The 22,875-nt window shown below is 41.3% G+C and overlaps 2 protein-coding genes across 14 annotated transcripts in view; one reads left to right on the forward strand and one right to left on the reverse strand.

Annotated features, from left to right (window-relative positions):
* The window catches only part of ncoa3 (nuclear receptor coactivator 3), a 34,444-nt gene extending 34,332 nt beyond the window's left edge, over positions 1 to 112 (reverse strand). For both annotated transcript variants that reach the window (XM_014341034.2, XM_014341043.2), the window contains exon 1: positions 4 to 112. The gene's annotated coding sequence lies outside the window, so the exon portion shown is untranslated. The remainder of the gene's footprint in view (positions 1 to 3) is intronic.
* On the forward strand, positions 40 to 22,170 carry zmynd8 (zinc finger, MYND-type containing 8). Of its 12 annotated transcripts, XM_042214813.1 has the most exons (22): positions 5,501 to 5,626; positions 6,429 to 6,549; positions 9,678 to 9,754; positions 10,042 to 10,193; positions 14,952 to 15,173; positions 15,363 to 15,476; positions 15,869 to 15,934; positions 16,178 to 16,270; positions 16,365 to 16,452; positions 16,701 to 16,756; positions 16,858 to 16,935; positions 17,047 to 17,162; positions 17,258 to 17,757; positions 18,018 to 18,152; positions 18,310 to 18,465; positions 18,647 to 19,180; positions 19,313 to 19,810; positions 20,019 to 20,215; positions 20,428 to 20,508; positions 20,603 to 20,681; positions 20,784 to 21,023; positions 21,179 to 22,170. In XM_042214813.1, exons 3-22 carry the CDS (start codon positions 9,730 to 9,732, stop codon positions 21,355 to 21,357), a joined length of 3,609 nt encoding a protein of 1,202 aa, XP_042070747.1. In that variant the 5' UTR covers positions 5,501 to 5,626; positions 6,429 to 6,549; positions 9,678 to 9,729; the 3' UTR covers positions 21,358 to 22,170. The 12 variants fall into 12 exon arrangements, with proteins under 12 accessions (XP_014196548.1, XP_014196540.1, XP_014196568.1 ...); XM_014341062.2 differs by lacking the exons at positions 5,501 to 5,626; positions 6,429 to 6,549 and adding an exon at positions 40 to 149; XM_014341054.2 differs by lacking the exon at positions 6,429 to 6,549 and having other exon boundaries at positions 5,487 to 5,626; positions 18,647 to 19,168.
* The last annotated feature ends 705 nt before the right edge of the window (positions 22,171 to 22,875 follow it).

Consider the following 22,875-nt stretch of genomic DNA (forward strand, 5'->3'; position numbering starts at 1 on the left):
CACCGGCTTCGACGCTTTCATTGAGTACACCAGTTTGTTTTACGCCTCTAGAAACTCTCCGCCATCTTCGGCAAGACCGTGTTTGTTTAAATGGGAAGCACTCCCAGATCGGAGGGAGCCAGCTTGTAGCAGGTCGACTGGACTTCTGGGTAATGTAGTTTTCCCCATTTATAGGTCGCATCAAAGTGTTTGGCGCGTCCTGAAAATGAACTACACGTTCCTTTAATACCCTTAGGTAATATGAGCAGCAGACACAGATATTATTAGGGGATGTAAATTTTCAATTATACACTACATGTAGTGTTAATGGCATAAAGCAGCTTCATACAAACTACTTAGCCCTCCATATCTATAGAGTATCCGTTTTTAATGTTGCTCATTTCTTATTCCTCTTAATTAATCAACATAACACAGATAGCCATTTTGAATTTATTTAAGTTAGGAATTATATATTACTAATAATACAATGTCAGTAAAATTCAGCATAATTGCATGCAATAGGGCCTGAATTATAAACATCAACTAACTAACTGTAAATATTAATCTGAGTTTTTATATACTATGTACTGTGAAATCTTATCTAACACCATTCATTGCAGCACACATCTAGTATCTTGTAGTTATATCAGTTGCAAAGTGACTGTCAGTCATATCGATAGCATGTACAGCCTGGTATCACACAGACTAATGGCATACTGTCATTTTTTTTAAATAACCATGGAATCTCTGTGGCCCTTAAGCTGTACCACAGATGATAAAAAATTAAATAAATAATCTCCTCAGTGTTCTCTCCGGCACACCAGTTCAGAATTTTTACAAGTTAAGAAGGGGCGTGGGTAAAAGATGGAGAGAAAACAGCAGGATGAGGGCGAGGGGAGCGAACAAGCAAAAGTATTAAATATGCAGTTAGATCCTTACTTGATCTTTCCTGTTGGAACACTTTACTTTTGGGTGTAACAAAAAAAAAGTGAAAGGCTGGTCACATATTATCTTTACAGCTAATTGCTTAGATGACACAAACTGCTGCAGCACTTGCAGCCACCCCTGCACTCTGATTTATCTATTTGCTGTGAAGACGGTAAGTATTGCCTGAGGGGTGTCATACATGATCATGAGGCCATTTTGACCCATGATGCACCACAGAGTGCCACAGGAAGTCATTCCTGTCTGTCAGACTTTACAACTCCTGCTCATGTCTCCAGGACTTTTTTCACAAGTAATATCTTGTTTATCTTGTACACATGTACAGTATATTTTTATATATACTATATACTATAATATAGAGAGTTTACATTTTATTTGTTACATATTTATATTTTAATTGAGTGTCTGCAACATTTTAATATCCCCCCTGGGATGAATAAAGTATCATTGTAACATGAGCATATAAGGACTTATGGATTGAACCACACCCATGAGTGCTTTTCATGGAGAGAAAAAAAGTGCCTTTTTGTTGTTCGTTTCTTTTGGTTTGTTTGTTGGCCTATAGAGAGCCTCAGCTGCATTCCATGAAGAGCCAAAGAGGGGCCCAGTGGCCCTCTGTCTGTACCCCTTCCCCCACTAAACATGGAAAACTGACCGCTGCCCCCAGTACAAGACACTTTATCCCCTCCCCCTCCCCTTACCACTTTGAAAGGACAGGAGATAGCAGTTTGAAAGGACAGGAGATAGCCCCACAATCATTAATGTATTCAGACCGGTTTACCTGCAAACAGCTAACCACATGCCTTTCTTTGCCCCGCACCCATTCCCATCCCCCCATTCTCAACACTGCGTATGACCACAAAGGACAAAAACACGATCACTGCACATTCCACGTTTCTGTGTTTGAAAGAACGATTTTAAGTTATACCGTTTATTAAAGCTGTGGTGTGATTTTTAGTGCAAAGATGCAGGGGAAAAAAGAGACTTTACTTTTGGTTTGCTGCATTTCAGCCATTAGACAAATCAAATTATCAGTTAAACGTGAAAACATCTACATTTAGACACATAAATAAGATATTAATAAAATTAAATATATTTAAGTCACCCGGACATTGTCAGGAATTTTTCTGAGGTAGGCTAATCACTTCTTTGGGTAAGCAGTGGGTAAAGCAAAATTATTAGAAGGGCAATTCACGTAAATGTCTTCCTGAAAAACAAGAAATGAACCTGGTAAAACAAAACAAAACATGCGCAGTGACAGGGAGATTTATTTTACCCGCAGAACTGATGTGCTGTGAGAGAGGAAAATAAATCTAAATCAGGAGCACCGGAAAAATCTAACTAGGGCGCCATCTTGGGGCCTGCCAGGCTAGTTACTAGCTCTCCAGCTCCACTCAAATACGAAGGTCACAGGGCGGAGTCTACAGTGTGGACACCTAACCGTACGGCTTGAATAGACAAGTATGGCACAAGTATATTAAAGTTTATATGTCAGACTTTTCCGACTTCTTTTCCGACCATAAAATGGTTGGAAATGAGTTATGCGGTAACGGTAACAACTATAGCTAACTATCAAGCTAATCATTGAGCTGTTTTTATTTGGCTAGAGAGGTGTCGTGGGAACAGTTCCCTTATCATTTGATATTAGGAAACATGATATTTATTTTTCTTCATATACCCGACACACAGTTTTTTATTAACATGAATTAGAAACGTTTGGTAGGTAGCAACCAACAGGCTACATACACGAAAGGAGTCTTAATTTTCAATTTTCTCATTATCATACCTAAAACCTTTATTATATGTTGAGACAGTTTCGCAGAAGGACCTCTAAAGTCTGATTCTACACAGTTATATGTGTAGTCATAGTTTATTTTACAGGTTTCTATGTCAACTTCCTATTTAATCATGTATCATAGATTACATACACCCGGTACTTTTCTAGCTAGCAGTTACTGGTTTAAGGGGTATTTAGTGATTTGAGATACAGACGAAGAGAAGAATTTGGGCAGTTTTTTTTTTTTTTTCTTCTTTTGACCCCCAGAGTCTTTAGCACGCTCTTCTGGCAATGTTTAACTTTTTTCAGTAAGTTTACATCGTTATTTTCCGAGTTCATCTCGCGAAGGTAATAAATAACAACTACAATATCATTGCCATTGTTATACACCGTGCACCATCTAACATTCATTTCCTTCATTTGGCAGCATATGTGTCTGAATCAACAGAAAAAAGCTATCATTTGGACTAGAAGATTAATTCAGATAAATTTGTTAATTTTTGACGTCCAGTGAATTTATGGGCTACTGAGTGGCATGCTGTGATAACGTTTTACCACTAGAGGTCAGTGTTGTCTTACTTCCTGTAGAAGAGAGGCCACAAACGTCTGAGGAAATGAGCCAGGTGGTGCTCAAAAGACAAACCTTTTACGTTTTCAGAAATATACAACAGTAATTGCACTCTGGCTTTTTTGAATAATCATTTCCTCACAGAGGAACAATAATCAGCTTTCCTTTCTTTAGCATATTACTCCATGCCAAGATGTATGCCTGGAATTTAGAATAGAAAACAGGAGCGGTGGGTAGTTTATTATCTGCAGTTTATTGTTCTGTAGATGGCCTTGCGTCACCAATGCCAATTTTATTTTGGCAGTGAGCACTGAGCTATGAGTCTATATATCTTTGCTAAACAAGCCAGATCCGTGGGCTCTTTGTTTGAAGAATATTAATGACTCAGTTATAAAGAGTCAAGTGTTTTCATGAATGAGAAAGTTAAGGGTGTAAATTTCAGATAATACCTCTGTGGTCCCTCGCACTGCATTTTATTTATTTTCAAAGAGACAAACACGTAGTTTTCACAGGAAGAGGTACTCCCTTGCTCTTTCTATAGGAATTAAGAGGATAAGTAGGCGTCACATACTGCTAATAAAATGGACTTGATTAACTGATGAGGTGTGACTACCTCTGTGAAAGTTGTTTTGTTTTTTTGCAGTTTGCTGGTCTGGGGCATTCAGGTGTGTGTTAACACAGTGCTAAGGAAGAAAGACATCAGCAGTGATCTTAGAGAAGTAATTGCTGCTCCTCATTTCCATTTCCGAACAACATGAAGTCAGTCATTCTACAGTGAGACAGATTATTCAACAGTGGAAAACATTAAAGACAGCTGCCAATCTTCCCAGCAAGCTCACCCCAAGGTCAGCCTATACAATGCTCAGAGAAACTGCAAAAAAGCCAGGAGCTACAATTTGGACTACAGACATGTAGGGTAGCTTTACAGTTAGCATGTTAAATGTTTATAACGTCAAATGTTCATAACACTACAATTAGAGAAAGAAAATAGAAAACGACAAGTATGGCTTATTTGGAAGAGTTGCCAGGAGAAAACCTCTTCACTCAAAAAGAACATTTACAGGGCCGCTTAGCTTTGCAAAGCAGCATCAGAGTAAATTACAAGACCTCTGGAACAATGTCCTTTGAACAGATGAGATCAAAGTGGAGATGTTTGACCAAACCAAACACAGGATATCAGCACAAACACCCCCATACCAACTGTCAAGCATGGTCGTGGAGGGGTAATTATTTGAGCTTGCTTTGCCATAGTGAAAGCTTTCATGAAACTGCATCATGCAGCTGAACAATTATCCTAAACACACAAATCCACAACAGAATGCCTGAAAAAGCAAAGAATTGAGGTGTTCTTGTGGTTCAACCAGACATCAGCCTGACTGAAACACTGTGCCAAGGCCTAAGAGAGCTGTGCATAAAGAAATGCTCGCAAACCTCAATGAACTTATGCAGGATTATAAAGAAGAGTGGTTCAAAATCGCTCCTCAGTGACAGGAAAGACTGAAAAAAGGTTATACAGAAAATTGGTCAAAATTAGGCAACTTTAAATTTTTGCTTTATAGGTTTCACTTAATGCTAGAAGTGAAAATAAAGCTTAATGTAAAAAAGAAACACGTGTGAACCCTTTACAATGAAATATAAAGTAACATACAGATTCTTATACTCTTATTGAATTATACTGCATGGTTGAAAGTGATAACAGAAACTGAACCACTGCAACCACATTGTTAACAACAAACAACAGCAGTTCAAAGGCCCAGGTATGACTGAAACACATGACTGTAATTTGGTGTTCAGACTGAACCTTTACAGGTCAAACACACAGAGTGCATTTCATGTCGTGTCTGCCTACCCACTGGCTTTTATTTACATAGCAGTTTCTTTATCTTTCCCATGATGTCAGCTTACTTTGAGGGTGGAAACTTGTGAGACAAATTCCTTTCTAACACCACACGGGCCTGTTTATTATGCATGTGACTGCTGACTGCTGTTCGTAGCTGTACTGAAGAGCTCCTTTATAGCAAGTTGTCTGCAGGCTTCTTGTTATGTGTGGGTTGTCAGTGGCTGATTATTTTGATCTGGGCCTAGAGATTCCTGCTAGCTCTGAGTACTGCGTTTCAGCTTGCCTGTGCTAAACAAAAGACAAGCAGCCAGGAAATACACCAGCCAATCAGCAGCTGCCTTATATGCTGACAGCACATGGAGCCAGTCCTAGCGTAGCTTTTATCTGAACAGTTGAGTCGGACAGCTTGGAGAGCCGTGGCTGTGCTCTGAACAGGGTGAGGGCTGACAGGGCTGTCCTCCATGTTTTAATAAGCATTGACATATCACACAGAGTATTTAGCCATGCATCCACAGAGGTAAGCCTTATTTTCATCTTTTTCCACATATACTACTTTGTCTATGAGGCACCAGATCTGTGCCTGAGTAATAATATAGGTTTGTCTGACAGAATGGGGGAGGGGAAGCATATTTGTCACTCACAGCACAGGAGTGGAGCCTGGAAGGAGAGCAATGCATGGTATAGTATAACAGACAGCCTCTGCTAGCTGGTTGGCTCTGTGAATATGCATAGTAGAGGGCCATAGGTCACATCCAAGGTCATTGTATGGTCTGACTAAGAAAACCTGCTTCCTTTTGTAAAGTTCAAAAGAGAAGTGACGTTCTGTGACTGTCCCTGGCCTTTGACAGGCCCAGTGAGAGAAACCAGGCAGGATGGGAGAGCAGTTCAGAGAGGAGATCCCAGAGGAATTAACAGATGGTAAACTGACAGCACAGCAAGTTTAATTTAGACCTCGAACAAGAATGAGAGCAAGGCAGCAGGGTACTGTTGTTAATTGTTTGCCAGACTAACACGGCAGGGAAGAACAGACTGTAAATGATCAAACTGTATTTTCATCCGGAACCCAGTTCACCCCAGAAAGGGGAATGCAACCTCCCCCAAAAAACAAACAAACATGCTGTTAAAAAGCCTGTGAGCTGATCATCATTATTATAAAAATACAAATTATTTATTGAGTAAATATGCTGTAGCTGCTTATTTATCACGAGCTTGGAAAGACTGCCTGAGCTTAATGGTGTGCACTGCCTCCCAGTGTTGTTCTCTGCTGCTGAGTGTCAGCCATTTTAGAGAGCTTCCCCTTTCTGTCCCTCTGCTCCAAGCACACTGAGTATTTGTATGTAAGACAGAAGGAAAGAAGGGAAGGACTTCCTCTCAAAAGGCTCTGCACAGAAACCTCATCTCATCCAGAGAAGCTTTTGCAGCCTTTTTGAAGTCGACCAGGTTAGATTGAATTCTGTTTATGCATAATGGTGTTGGTGTTTTGTGTGCATGGAGAAGATACACATTTTAAATTCAGTCAATGATTGTGTCATTTTTCTGTCGGTTTAGCAACATTATTTATATACCATGTAATATTATTGACAATGATTATAATGGACAGAGCAAGTCAAATGTAACCAGTGGGGTTATGGCCTGGATATAATATGGTGTTTATAAATGTGCTTGACCAGGGTTCAGGAACGATTTGTAAGGACTGAAACAACAAAGTCAACACTCAGTTTGCTGTGAATGGTGTCTGGTAATGTGTTTAATCCCCCCCCCCAATTCCACTACACTTTTCTTCAGGATTTGTACAGATACACTCACACCTACACATACAGCCTTTTTAGTTTGGTTTGTGCCTTTACAGAGTCCTTCCTCGCATGTTTAAATAGATATAACATGTTTTAAGGTATGGTTTTCCCACAGAAAACTGGTCATTTGCTTAGTAATTCTTAGTGACTTCTGTGCCTCGCTCATCACGCTTTCCTTTTTTACCAGCAGTATCCAAGAACGGTTTCCTAGTGTCAAACGTTTAAGCGTGTATCTGTTTTATCTCGTAGTTTGTATTTATGTTTTATGAGAACTGTGTTTGAATTGTGTATGCTATTTGTATCCATGTCTTTAAGGTACTTGATGTAAGGAAATAAATATATTTGGCTTAAAAAAATGAATACCTCTGCTTTAACGGTCAGCTTACGTCACACTGTGTGCTCAGATTTTCAGGCTGACAGTAGATGGAGGAAGGAGGCTATGCAGTCCATAGTGTCTAAAAGGCCTGTGACATTTTTCAGCCTCATCTTTGTGTCCACCTTTAGGGCCCTTGCTATATATCAGCTTATGATGTGCCGGGGCACATCATAAGCTGCATGTGGTCCTGTGCAGCAGATCTGACTGGTGCCGTGTGTACGTGCTATGTGTGCAGTGTGCACATTGGCCAAAGAGAGAGAGCGTGAGGAAAAAAGAGAGAGAGAGAGAGAGAGAGTCTTCAAAATGGACGCCATACACATATACTGGCTGAGAGCACAGAGAGAAGGAATCTGATCCCCTCCTTGTCAAGCCCGTAGGGCTGCATCTTACATGTCTGATAAAAGGAACAGAGCCAGAGTATGACTGGATGGAGTTTTAAGGCAGTGAGGGACTTGGTTTTCACGACTGTTTTTGTGACAGCGAGGATCAGTCCTCTCTGCATTGCAGCATTGTGGTTGAGGAGAGCGGGGAGAAGAGAGCCTGTGTGGCACACCGAGCTGAGCACCCAATCAGGCACCTCCGTGTGGTGCTTGAGCCAATCGGCAGCTCGCAGCCGAGGTTAAAGATTGTCAATTGCAGGAGAGAGCAGCAGGGAGAGAAGGCCTTCTGGGAAACCTGGACCCATCTTTTCCCTCATCCCCCAACGTCCTCAATTGATAAAGATAAAGATTAAAGAATAGGCTGAAGAATCTGTATGTGAGTAAGGAAAAAAGGTATGCCGTTCATTTCCTACATTGAGGCATGATTGTTATGGCAGTGGTGGGTGTGGAAGGGGATGTGTCAGAAGGTTACAGGGTTACAATGTGCTGAACTGAACGTGCTGTGGTCTCTGATTTATAAAGGGATTTTGTCAGGATAGACAGCAGTGAGTTCCCTCCTGTCTCTCTTTCCCTTTGTGTGTTGTTGCATTTCCTGGCCTGGACAGGACATGATGGTGCAGGGGTAAACTGTCTAAGGCTGTCCAGAAAGGCTGGATGAGGAGGCCAGTAAAGCAGTTTCACTGCACTCTTATTTTTGTCTGTAGATGTGCTGTATTTCTGGATGTCATTTCATCTTACTGTAGGGATTGAGGAGGTTGAAGGGTGTGGGGGTTGGGGAACAAGATAATCGAAATGGAAGCAGTATTCTAGCTGGATGAAAACAATACATTTAAAAGGTGTTTTTGTGAAGTGTAAGGGAAATAAATATGGAAAAAACCTGGTTCATCTGAGCACAGAGGCCACTGCATCTGCTGTGGCGTCAGAGAAAACCGTAATAACAAAAGAAACGACAACAGAGCACCTGTAAACCAAGGTGACTCAGATGAGAAAAAACCTGTTGGTTTGAGAGCACATTTTGGATTGCATTTGAATGTTCTTTTTCTCCAACAGAACTGTGGATGTGATTGTGCTTTCCACTACGATGCGCTGGCTGGTATTGGCTCGATTAATGAATATTACTTTTTGTTTAGACTATTTACATGCTGTTAACTTGTTGGATGTCAGAAAACGCAGACATTTCTTTCCTGTGTTTTCATATTTACTATTTATTAGGTCAGTAGAGAAAAGTGTCTAATACTAATAAATGGAGAATGGCAGCACACATTGTACTCATGTTGTCTCAGTATTGGTTAATTTTAACTTTCCTTGAGATCAAGATGTGGCCTTTGTTCTGAGCTGCTGGTATATTGGTTTGCTCTCTCATTTTGAGTCTTCTAGCTGCAAAACATTCACATAAATTGTTAGGACTATTACCAGTGGAGCATTTGTTTTCAGGTTTTGCAGTGTTGTGTTGTACTGTTGAAGTTTTGCTTACTCTATCTTTTAAAGTCAATCTTACCTTTTTTACCTTTGAAAATCAAAGGAACATGACATAGACTTACTGCTGGATATCATTCACATCAAGTCTTTGAAACCTGCAGTACTTTAGCTCAGCTCCTTTCTTGAAATACTGAGACGCTTCTTCCCGCCTATGTGACCCAACTCTCACCAGAAACCTGTTGTCATTTTTTCTCTAAAAGAACTTTTCTTCACATGATAGGAGGTGATCCAGAAAGTTATATAATAAGGTTAAGAAAACCTGACCACTTGCATACCTACTAATGAACCTCACAACTGGAAGTCATTAATAAGAGAGGTTATTTTGTATTCAGCAGTGAGCTTTATTAATTCTGGTCCTTTTTCTTACGTGCAATTTGGTTCAATCGTAATTACACTAAGAAAGTAACGCTCCTCATGCACCATGTGGTGTCTTTTTCCCCCTGAAACATTTAGAAAAATAACAATATGACACATTTTCAGCTGTCTGTTACATTTGACTGCACTACACATTTTGAATACCTGTGGCAATGTTATTTTCAGTTTGGAAGAAGAAGAAGAGGGAAAAACAGAAGAACAGGCTGTAACAGAAGAAATGGAGATCTCAACACGGTCCAAAGGTAAAAATAAAGTATGCAAGGTATTCAAATGGTAAGGCTCTCTTTCTTCACCTGCAGCGTTCCTAAACTTTTTATGTGTAAAGTGATTTTGGTTTGGTTTATTACTATGAATTAGACGAGCTAACTCACAGTTCACCTGTGGCAACCCCTTGCAAGTAAGATTACATCTGAAAGAAGCTATTTTAGTGGCACCACTCAGTTGTGTGAGTTCAAGAAAAGATGGTTGTCATTTCTGATACTTTTTCCTGAATCAATATGTCTGTTTGATCTCTGATTATTGTCTGCAGTTTCAGAGGCTGGTTCAACAGAAAGGGTGGCACCAAAAAGAAAGATGCCCAGTCCTTCTCAGTCATCCAACGGTCACTCCTCTGCTGAGACCTCACCGTGCCCAGTGAAAAAGAAGAAGAAACCAGGTGCTGTTAGCAGCAGCAAAGACCAGGTACCAGTCAGTTAACAGCTGAGGATTTTTTTTTATAAATAAACTATATTTATAATAATAACACAGCAACAACTAGTTGATCATATTTTATAGTGATAGTAAAATTAGGGCTGCACGATTTTGCATAAAATGAGAATCACGATTTTTTGGCTTAGAATTGAGATCACGATTCTCTCACGATTTTCTTTTCCAGTATAAATATTTATTGCACTTATTAACTGCACATCAACTTCGTAACAGTTGAGACTGAACATAAAAACAATAAATAAACATAAAAACAACAAATGTCTCACGTTTTGTTGTTGCCGCAAAATGTTGTACTGCTTGAAATTCCGTCTCCGTTGCTCGACACTGCGTGTATAGAGCAGGTAGTGCAACAATAGAAAAATAGTTGCGGGACAGCACTGTGTAGCGTTTGTCTAGGGTGTTGATCATTTTCCTAAATCCCTCGTTTTGCACAGTGTTGATGGGAGCCATATCTTTGGTCAGGTGATAAGATAGCCTCCGTAATTTCTTTGTGCCTGCGGGAGTTCGACATATATAGCGAAGCGCTGTATAAGGTTCCCGTTATTGATGTTTGGGTGGTTGTCCGGGACGGATTTTCTCCTGTCACTTTCTCGTCATCCCTGACTTGCTCTCCGTTGTTTTTTCCCTGCTAATTTTAGCATCACACGGCACAGCTTCTGTATCACGTGGTATAAGGCTCCGCCCTTGTCATTTGTTGAGCAGGAAGAGTGAGCGCTTGTTTTCATGCAGAGTACGTCCCGGATCAAAATGCGGTACAATCGTCGTCTTTTTTTTTTTTTTTTTTTTTTTTAAATCGTTGTCATTTGGAAATGAGATCGCACATAAGTATGAATCGAAATCGCGATTTTCTAACGATTAATCGTGCAGCCCTAAGTAAAATTGATAAAAAAAATATCAACAGTCCAAACTTTTTAAAGATACATTTATATAGTTAAAAGAAAATATATTTTGCTCTTATGTATTATCTTAATTAAAGGCTCATTTTTCACAGATAATTACAAAAATATTTTGTTTCTTATCTAGTGGCACTGATAATGTAAAAGGGTTTTAGGGGGTTTTGTTCAAATTTGTAATAATAGATGATCCAAAATATTTAGGAGAGAATCACATGTTACTAGAAAATATCAGCACTTCACTCTTTTGAATTTGTGCTTTTCAATATATGGGATTAAATATCCTGCACTAGCCTATATAGATATTGTATCATTACCAATCACTGGTGATTTTGCCAAAAGGTGTACTCAAGATGCCAGATTTATTTACTGCAAAGAGCAGTGGATATTGTCCCTTCTGAATGTGAAAGGCATGGACAAATCAGGCTACAGTATTCATTAAGTTTACTTCAATAAGTTACACAATTTTAATAGCACAAGATAATTCTTTTGTGATGTATTGTATCGTTGGGAAGTTTCTGATAGGGCTTATATAAGATTTAGAGGCCATGTCCAATATTTTTGATGTTTGTCTGTTAGTTTTGACCTGATTAATACTGTTAATGCCTGAGTATTATGTGAAAATGAAGTCTGTGCAGCTGTAATTTTAACAAATGCTTTTATAGTTGCCAGTATTTCAGTAAAATTCCCTACAATCTGTACTATAATAATTACATGATTACTTGTGGCTTATGATTTAGCTTGCATTGCCATGTGAACGCTTTGCTTGCTTTCTGCTCAAAGCAAATCACAAATTTACATTAAGATAAGATAAGACTTTATTGATCCCACAACGGGGAAGTTTTTGCGTCACCTCAGGTACAGATATCAGAAGGAAATACAAAAATACAAATAAGTACAATCAGTGAAAAAAAGTAAGATAATACACTATATACAATGGTCATCATACACAGTATGTGATTATGGATATGGTTGGAAATATGGAAGACATAAACTATATAGCTTGACATAACTATTGTACCACTACTATTCCTATTTATAGACATGTACACACACACATGTACACATTAAATATACATATGTATACATATATACCTGCACATGTCCATACACATGGAAGGTCCATTATGCATGAAGTGGTGACCGTGGATGGTCACAGTGTCCAGTGACTTATGACATCGTGATTGAGGAGTTATAGAGTCTAACTGCTGTTGGGATGAATGATCTGCGAAAGCGCTCCTTCCTGCAGTGAGGGTGTTTCAATCTCTGACTAAAGGAGCTGCTCAACCCACTCACATACTCATGCAGTGGGTGATGTGGGTTGTTCATGATGGATGTCAGCTTTACTAACATCCTCCTCTCGCCAACCACCTCTACAGACTCCAGGGGACATCCCAGCACGGAGCTAGACCTCCGCACCAGTTTGTCAATCCTGTTCCTGTCCCTGTCCGTGCATCCACTCCCCCAGCAGGCCACTGCATAGGAAAGGGCAGATGCTACCACAGTGTCATAGAATGTCCTTAACAGAGTCCTGCAGACTCCGAAGGACCTCAGTCTCCTCAGCAGGTGGAGTCGACTCTGGCCCTTCTTATACAGGACGTCTGTATTTGTAGTCCAGTCCAGTTTATTGTTGAGGTGAACACCCAGGTACTTATAAGAGTCCACTATCTCAATGTCTTTCCCTTGGATGTTCACCGGTGTTGTAGGGGGTGACTTCCTCCTGGAGTCTATGATCATCTCCTTTGTCTTGCCGGTGTTGATTTGGAGTACATTGGTCTCAGACCAGCCAACAAAGTCACTGACGACCCCCCTGTATTCCTGATCATTCCCGTCTGATACGCATCCAATGATGGCTGTATCATCTGAGAACTTCTGTATATGGCAATCGTCCGAATTATAACAGAAGTCTGAAGTGTAAAGGCTGAACAGGAAAGGTGAGAGAACCGTGCCCTGTGGTGCCCCCGTGCTGCAGATTACCACCTCGGACACACAGTCATGGAGCCTCACATACTGTTGTCTGTTGGTAAGGTAGTCGATGGTCCATGCAGTCAGCTGTTTGCCTACTCCGGCTCCCTCCAGCTTCCCTCTCAGTAGTGCAGGTTGGATGGTGTTGAAAGCACTGGAGAAGTCAAAAAACATGATCCTCACAGTGCTCCCCGCCTGCTCTAGGTGAGAGAGGGATCGGTGTAACAGGTAGATGACAGCGTTATCCACCCCAATTCCAGAACGGTAGGCGAACATCACTGAGCCCACCAGTGGCCGAAGGTGGTGCAGGATGAGCCTTTCCATGGTCTTCATCAGATGAGAAGTCAAGGCAACAGGCCTGAAGTGGTTGGGCTCCCTGGGTTGTGCAATTTTTGGCACCGGAACCACACAGGAAGTCTTCCACAGTTCAGGAACCCTCTCCAGGCTCAGGCTCAGGTTGAAGATGTACAGGGCCACCTGACAGAGCTGGTCTGCACAGTCCCAGAGCAGTCTGGAGCAGATTCCATCCGGACCTGCTGCCTTCCTTGCCTTCGTCCTCTTGAGCTGATTTCTCACCTGATCAGCTGTGAAGTAGATGTGATGCTGGGCTGGAATGGAGGGTGGGGCTGGCTCTGTTGTGGGTAGATGTGTGGATAGGGTTGAAGCAGGGTTGTGGTGAGAGGAGAGCTCAGGTGACAATGGCATTGCACCCGGGGGGCGGCAACTGGAGGAGGGTTAATGGAACCTGGGGGGTGGGAGAGGTGATAAGTGGGCCATTGTCAAATCTGTTAAAAAACAGATTCAAGTCGTTAGCCCACCCCCAGCCAGCAGACACTGTGGCTCCTCCATTGTCCTGGAAGTGGCCAGAGATTTGTTTCATGTTCCTCCAGACTTCTCTGATGTTTTTCTGTTGGAGTTGGTTTTCCGTCTTCCTCCTGAAGCACTCCTTGCCTTCTCGGATCTTGTATTTAAGATCCTTTTGGACTTTCTTAAGTCCCTCCTTGTCTCCCGACCAGAAAGCCCTCTTCTTCTTGTTCAGCAGGGCCTTCAGTTGTGGAGAGACCCACGGTTTATTGTTTGAGAAACACTGTATTTTCTTGGTAAGGCACAGTGTTCTCAACACAGAAATTAAAGTAGTCCATGATGCAGTGGGTGAGGGCATCGATGTCCTCACCGTGAGGCTTGCAGAGTTCCTGCCAGTCTGTGCATTCAAAACAGTCTCTTAGGGCCTCAGTGCGTTCCTCAGACCACACCCTTATCACCTTCTTCGTGGGGGAGTTCCTCTTCACCATAGGAGTGTAAGTGGGGTGGAGAAGGACCAGGTTGTGGTCTGAGTGGCCAAGCGGGATGAGGGGTGATGCACTGTTAGCCTGCTTTGTGTTGGCAAACAATAGATCCAGGGTTTTGCTGTCCCTTGTATGGCAGTCAACATACTGGGAGAAGTTAGGGAGAGTGACAGATAGTGAGGCATGATTGAAGTCCCCAGAGTCCCCAGAGATAATATGATTGCATTAGATAAATGATTGGTGGTAAATCACTTTGCCCATTATGTTGTCCTTTGTAAATAATTAGTTATCCCCTCAACCTTGATTCCCATTTAATCAAGATTGTCCACACTGTTTTCCCCTTTTATGTTATAAAACACAGACTGAAATCACGGAATGAGAGCTACATTACCTAGAATAACTGGACTTGTAATTCTTTTATGGTAGACTCATAAAACAGCAGTCAGTGTGTAAGAGAGTCAGTCTGTGTTTTGGATGGTAACTTCTGTGTGCTTTTTGTCAATGCTTTGCATGTCTGCTTGGCTTCTCTAATCTCTGGCCTGATTTTGATCTCCCCCAACTTTGTGTTTCTTTTGCCTGCATTCCAGTCAGAACTAAGACATGGTCCCTTTTACTATGTGAAGCAGCCAGCACTCACCACAGACCCTGTTGATGTTGTACCGCAGGACGGCAGGAATGACTTCTACTGCTGGTTGTGCCACCGCGAGGGCCAGGTGCTCTGCTGTGAGCTCTGCCCCAGGGTGTACCACGCCAAGTGTCTCAAACTACCAGCCGAGCCCGAGGGCGACTGGTTCTGTCCGGAGTGTGAGGTACTCACTCAGGAATGTGAAAAATATATTAAAGTTGGAAAGCGTAGGTTAATCCTGTACTTATATTGGCTTAATAAAATAAGACCAACCAGTAAGTATGAATTGTAGATGACAAAGATAGGTTGTCAGGCTTTCGTATGCTCAGTGCAGATATAACAAAAGTGTTTGTTTTCTCCTGGTGTCTTTTAGAAAATAACAGTTGCCGAGTGTATAGAGACTCAAAGCAAAGCCATGATGATGCTTACTATAGATCAGCTGTCTTACCTGCTAAAGTTTGCCCTGCAGAAGATGAAACAACCAGGTGTAAGTATTCTGTTACCCCTGTGTTTCCAGAAATTCGTGCTGCTAAAAAGTTTGAAGGCACAAATTTCTTTTTCATGTGTATGTTCACATGCAGTATATCACTGGGATTTTGGCATCTCCTCTTTGCTGACCAGTGGTGATTTTTAGACACCTTTTGCAGCCAAACGATAACTGTACTACCATCTGTCATATCAGATAATCTGCACATCCTGAGGTGCAACCTCCTCACAAACAGTCCAGCATGGTATAATATTGATTTGCATGTGCTAATAATTTCTAATAACACAACTAACAATCATTTGATAATGATGGGCCTGACATGGCTGGAAACCATGAAAGTAAATATCCTAGCTGGTGGTGAGGATACAGCTGCCCCTCTCACTCTCTTTCAGGATCATCCCCGCTTGTCATCTCGCTCCCCCCATGCAGCTTCCACGCAGAGAAAGACTTATAATTGGGTAATCAATTACACCACTAACAAGACCCCGTCATGATTTCTTCCTCCACTAGTATTCCTCCTTCTGTTTGAAGCGGCTTTTAGAACTTTTAGTAGTAGCATGGTGGTAGCATGTTGGTTTGTGGCAGAGGGGACAGGTGTTGAAAAATAAGATTTAGGCTAAGGTGTAATAAATATTGAAAAAAAGCTAAGGTTTGGTTGAGTTTATTTAGCTTCACTCTCTTCTCTGTTTACATAATCCTAGACTGAACCATTCCAGAAACCTGTATCTCTTGAACAGCATCCTGATTATGCAGAGTATATATTTCATCCTATGGATCTCTGCACACTTGAGAAGGTAATACGTTGAGCAGTCGCGACGATTGGATAGTGTAAATGTGGAAAAGTTGAATCATTTGACATTTGAACATAATTTCTTTTTGTCACCACAGAATGTCAAAAAGAAAATGTATGGCTGCACAGAGGCCTTTTTGGCAGATGCAAAATGGATCTTGCACAATTGTATTATATACAACGGAGGTATGCTCCTCGATGTGTGAGCTGTATTACACTTATCTACAGTTATGGTTTAATGAGTATAGTAATGCACACGATGCATGACTGTGTTAATAGCAGATAATTACACTTTCCTCAGATTAGCTGATATTAATGTGTTATTAGAGTGCATTTCCAGATGAGGACAATTAACAGTAATTCTGACTTATATAAAATAACCGTATAACTAAAAGATTTAAAAGTTTTTACCTAATTGCATGTCCTTATTTCAGGCAACCACAAACTTACAACTACAGCTAAGGTGATAGTAAAAATCTGTGAACATGAGGTAAATATTACTTTACTTTTCATTATGGGTAACACTTTGACATCTGAAACTTGATTTAGCCATCTTTAAATGTGCATTTATTTGTTTCGTTTTGTTTTCAGATGAATGAAATTGAAGTTTGCCCTGAGTGTTATTTATCTGCGTGCCAAAAGAGAGACAACTGGTTCTGTGAGCCTTGTGTAAGCTGAGTTACCTGAAGTTTCTGCTGATCATGCTATCAGAACCTTCTCAAATGTACAAATCTTTAGAGTACAACTCTGTAGTTCCAGTGTTTTACTGTATGTCTGCAGAGTAACCCGCACCCTCTAGTGTGGGCCAAACTGAAAGGGTTTCCATTCTGGCCTGCTAAAGCTCTGCGGGACAAAGATGGGCAGGTGGATGCTCGCTTCTTTGGGCAGCACGACAGGTATCAGTGCTTTGCTCTTCAGTTTCTTGGGCTTGGTGGCATATTACAGTCTTTGTGTTAAAACGAGAGACATATTATTGATCTTCTTCTTTCAGGGCCTGGGTTCCTTTAAACAATTGTTACCTCATGTCCAAGGAAATTCCTTTTTCTGTAAAGAAGACCAAAAGCATTTTCAACAGTGCCATGCAAGAGATGGAGGTCTATGTGGAGAATATGAGAAAGAAGTTTGGAGTGTTTAATTACGCCCCCTTCAGGACGCCGTACACGCCGGACAATAATTTTCAGATGCTCCTGGATCCCTCTAACCCCTCGTCAGGTCCCATCAAACCTGAGAAGCAAGAAAAGATCAAGCTGAGTTTTGATATGACCGCATCGCCTAAAATTGCATTGACCAGGACCTTGTTACCTGGGGCTAGGGTGGGAGGAAGCGCAGCAGGACGCCGGCTCCCTCTCACTGACATGCCTCGCTCACCCATGAGCACCAACTCCTCTGCTCATACAGGTTCAGATGGGGAACAAGAAACAACCGACAAGTCCCAGACAAAAGCATCAAACAGCCAGTTCAGTACAGGAGAGGAGTCCATGGACTGCACAGGTGTGTGAGTGCCACTCCAAGTCCTCCCCTGTATCAACTATGAGCAGTATGTTGCTAGCAGATGTGGTTATTCATATATTTATCAACTGCTAAACCTGTAGTCACCTTTAAAATGAAATCAGTATATCTGCTGATATAAAGCAACTGTGATAACATCATTTAAAAACATATATATGTAATAAGCATTGCATATATCTGTCTGCTTATATCTGCATTGTGTAGACAGTAGACCTTGTTTCAAAACAAATATCTATCGACAGTCTCACCAGCTCATCCTCGACCTGGTGGTGCAGGTGGTTCCTTGGACAGCCCCAAATCATTACCCTCTCAAGCTCCTGGCATCCCCAAGCAGGAGAAGACACCACAGACAGGAAGTATTCTGAACCTTAATCTAGGTGAATCCTTTATGTCTTTGTAACACAAACTACAACACACAATAATGTGTTTAAAAATGTCTCCCTCTATTTTAAAAGCCACTTCTACTGCACACACTATGACTGTCAAATCATAAAACCTTTCCTTATTGCTCATGTACATATGCACATTCTCTAGATCGAAGTAAAGCAGATATGGACCTAAAGGAGCTGAGTGAAACAGTTCAGCAGAAACAAGGAGCCACACCTGTCCTCACATCTCCAAAAAGACAAATCAAGAGCCGTTTCCAGCTGAACTTAGACAAAACCATTGAGAGTTGCAAGGCCCAGTTGGGTTAGTAGAGATACTACTGAGGCCAGTTTTGTAATTCCTTTGTGTTGATAATTTGTTACCAGTGCCATAATTGAAATATTAATAGGGTTCTGTTTGTTTTTGTCATTTTGGGACCTTCTTCATAGATATGTCCCAGGACACAGTTTATTGTGATGTGACAGCCTCTTTCATTGCTTTGTAGGTATTGGTGAGATCTCTGTGGATGTGTACAAAGGTGTTGAACACAGTGACTCAGAAGAGACTGATAAATCTGACTCCAGTGACAGTGAGTATGGCAGCGATGAGGAGCAGAAGACCAAGAATGAACAAGACACAGCACCCAGTGAGGAGCCCCAGAAGGAACCCACCAAAACTAATGTCAAAGACCAACCTTCCCCCAGCAATGAAGAGGAGGGTAGAGCTGATTTACTTGTAGCAACTGAATCAGCAGCTGGCGAAGCCAGTGTGACGGTGTCTGACGCTCAAACTAAAGAGAAAACGAGCAGTGAAGTAGAAAAAGAGAGCCCAGAGAAAAGCAAAGCACCTCGAGAATCACCTGTTCCCAGAGAAAAGTCTCAGGTGAAACAAGAGACAAAGCAGACTGTGCCAGTGGAGGACTCTGACTCAGAGAGGGAACTGGTTATTGATCTTGGAGAGGAGCAAGGTGGCAAGGAAAGGAAAAGGAGAAGAAAAGACAGCGCTACTGTTAAAGATTCAACTACTGGTAAAGTTGAAGGTGACAGTTATACTTTCTCTGTGTGTCTGACTAGGAATCATCTAACACTTCATGTTATAGTCCTTATTTTGTTTAAACCTTATCAACTTTGTATGGGCAAAATTGGCAAATAAGATATGATTTTTCCTGTAGGTAAAGCTTCTATAACGTCAACGCCCCCATCTCAAAACAGCACGGCACCTTCCACACCCTCTAGTGTTTCCATGCAGTCCCCTGTGGCCATTCCTGTCACTGTGGTCTCCTTCACTGCTCCTTCTCCTGCAACCATCAGCCTCGCGTCTGCATCCAGTGCCACTGCAACACCTCCCCCTTCCACTTCCACCTCGACCACACCGGCTTTGAAGAAACAGCGCCCTCTGCTGCCTAGAGAGACAGTGCCAGTGGTACAGAGGGCTGTAGTGTGGAATCCCACAGCTAAATTTCAGACCTCCTCTCAGAAATGGCACATGCAGAAGGTACAACGTCAGCAGCAAAACCAGCAACCTGTGGCAACCACACAAATGCAGGCGTCATCTCCCAGGCAAGGCCAGACGCAAGTGCTAACCCAGACCCAGGCAGCTGCAAACGGCTCTACAGCAGTCTCCTCCTCTTCACAAAGCACACGCTATCAGACCAGACAGGCGGTGAAAGGTAAAAAACAAGCTTCACGGTATGCTAAACTAAGTATGACCTAAAACTGTGTGACTCAATACAAGTCAAGATTCGTTCATGTAAGAGTGGTTAGACAACGTACAGACCTAAAGAGCAAAATGAATTAGAATATTACAATTTGATGGCTACAGTGAAAATGTTCTACTTGCATGTTTCACCATGTGAATAATAGTGTTTCTTATTCCAGCTGTTCAACAAAAAGACACCCTACTCAGCACGTCCACTTCAGCTGTCACGCTGGTTTCCAGTAGCCCAGCTTCCGTTGCCATGATGGCAGCGTCGAGTTTAGGCACGGCTGCTGCACCTTCACCAGTGGCAACAGACCTGTATATCCCAACTGCCTCGGCAGATGTGGCGGCAGACATTGCCAAGTACACAAATAAAGTTAGTGCATATTTTCTTAGACAAGCAATTTGTTTTATGTTTTCACTGGAAACACTGCTGGTGTAGTAAAAATACACAAGATACATTAGCACTGGGTAACTTTAAAACTACATATTAGTGACAGAACAACCTTTGTGTTATTAGTCTGGGTGAGAGGCAAAGTATATCATTTTTAATGACACATCCTCATAAAATTGTCTTCTTTCTTTCAGATAATGGATGCAATTAAAGGTACAATGAGTGAAATCTACAACGACCTTTCAAAAAATCCTTCAGGGAATACAGTAGCAGAGGTAGGTGGTTGCTCTCGGTTGCATATAGACTGAAAACGATTCAGCTCATTTCCTTATCCTTGTACGCCTTTATCTTTTTCTTTTTTTTTTACAGATAAGAAGACTGAGGATTGAAATAGAGAAATTACAGTGGTTGCATCAGCAAGAGTTGTCCGAAATGAAGCACAATCTTGGTGTGAACTTTATCAGTCAACGTAACCGTGCAGTCTTTTTTCCCCTCACACTGTACAATTAGTTCTACCCGTGTTTGGTCACGCTTGTGTTCTTCAATGTAGAGCTTACGATGGCAGAGATGCGGCAAAGTCTGGAGCAGGAGAGGGAGAGGTTGGTGAGCGAGGTGAAGAAACAGATGGAGCTGGAGAAGCAGCAGGCAGTGGATGAGACAAAGAAGAAACAGTGGTGTGCTAACTGCAGGAAAGAGGCAATCTTCTACTGCTGCTGGAATACCAGCTACTGTGATTACCCCTGTCAGCAAGCCCACTGGCCAGAACACATGAAGTCTTGCACTCAGTCAGGTAACAGCGCATGTCGTCACTAACATGCTGAGGATCATATTGACAAAAACAAAGACTGTATTTTCTTATGCTCTCCATTTGCATGCCTGTATAACCACCATTCATTTCTTACGGTAGTTGTAATTAGTTTGGGCTGTTTTTTGTTTTATTTGTAGCCACGGCTCCACAGCAGGAACCTGAGGCCGAGCCTACAGCAGACCTCCCAAATAAAGGTTTAGGGCAGACTAGCGGTGGCCCAAACCCTCTCAGAGACACACCAGCCTCTGCGTCATCCTCGGACAAAGACTGTGACATGGAAAAGAGCACTGACAGTGTTGCCGTCACTTTGTCATAACCACGCTTACCATACTCGAAAATGTAAATGTAAATTTTTTTCCTCCCACTACAATAATATGTCCATGTAATTCTGTTCAACAGCCTTTTCCAAATTGAAAGTGGAAAAAAAAATCAAGTTATTTTTTATTTATATTATTTGTTTGCCTTTCGGGCGTCACATGGTTCCCCCACTGCAGAGTGGTGTAAAACACGACTGGCAGCAGAGTGCGGCAGTTTAAAAAATAGCTTACAGTGTATGTTCTTGCACTCTCTTGCTGGTCTTTATAGGCAGCTGCCAGTATAAAGAGCTTAAGAGCATGCTTGAGTGTCATAAAACATATCAGTGGTATATTGAACAACAGTTAAACCATTTATGACTACAGAAATGTAACCCGTGTTAATGAACCACCTCAGTTGTAGATTAGAGGACTGCTGACAGAAGTGTCTGTAAATGACTTATTTTGTATTTTGTGTTAATTTATTTGTTATTCTATTGTTGTCTGTTGTATACTGCAAAGAAAGTAACAAATACACACATTTTAAACAAGCTGTTTTATATGATTACAAAAACAGTCTTACATTTGATCTTTTAGTTGTCTCTAAAGTTGAGGGGAACCTTAGGGTTTGGTTGAATGTAAATGTTATAAGACTGTAATAACAATGAAACAGCTGCAGCACATTTTAAGATTTGAACATTTCCATAATCTGCATCAAATGCCCCCAAGTAGACGTTTATGGGCCTATCAAAAACAGATTTTTGAGAGGTCGTAATTGTACATTTCTGTGTAAATTGTGATAAAAACAGTAAAGTAAAAAAGTAACATAGAAAAGAGTTGTGACTGAAGTAAATTTTAAATATCAGCTCATAATAATAAGAGCTCATTTGGCAAACATTCACATGCTGGGACAAATATCAAGTAAATAGCTGAATTAGACTTATTTAAATCCACTAAGTTTAGGACAAATCACATTTTGTTAAAAAAACAACAACCCCAAAACAATTACACCCTTTCCCGCCGTTTGAAAGTGATTACGTATTAACGGAACGTCGACCTCTGCTTCTACTTAGTTTCCCTCCTGGCCAATGGGGGCGCTGTAGACACAAAGCGTTTTGTGTAAACCGTCAGCCATCTGCTGCAGTCAGTTAGCTCCAAAGGGAATGGAAAATGGAGGACTGACCCACGAAAGAGCGAGGGGACATTATCCGTATTTATAACGCATGGGTGGGTAAAATACAGCAACTTAATTTATTTTAGTTCCGTTATATTTATTTTTGGAGTGTGTTCGTGCTTTTGTGTTTTGTTGCTACCAAACATGTCTAGGTATCGGATGCGAGGACGTTGAACACGATTCGCTTGACGATAGCTTGAGTACAGTTACGCTTTTAAATTCGACATCAGTTGTTTACATTGGTTAAAATTTGAGTTTGCTACAAAATACTTGTCCCACGTAGTTTGTTTGTACTATATGTTGGCTTTTTAACGGTTACCTAAATGCTAATGATTTTAAGTTGAATTTGCCGCTAGCTTACCCACGC

The sequence above is a fragment of the Haplochromis burtoni genome, unplaced genomic scaffold, assembly GCF_018398535.1.
Source record: "Haplochromis burtoni strain Fernald_Lab_line unplaced genomic scaffold, NCSU_Asbu1 Contig_12, whole genome shotgun sequence".
NCBI lineage: Eukaryota > Metazoa > Chordata > Actinopteri > Cichliformes > Cichlidae > Haplochromis > Haplochromis burtoni.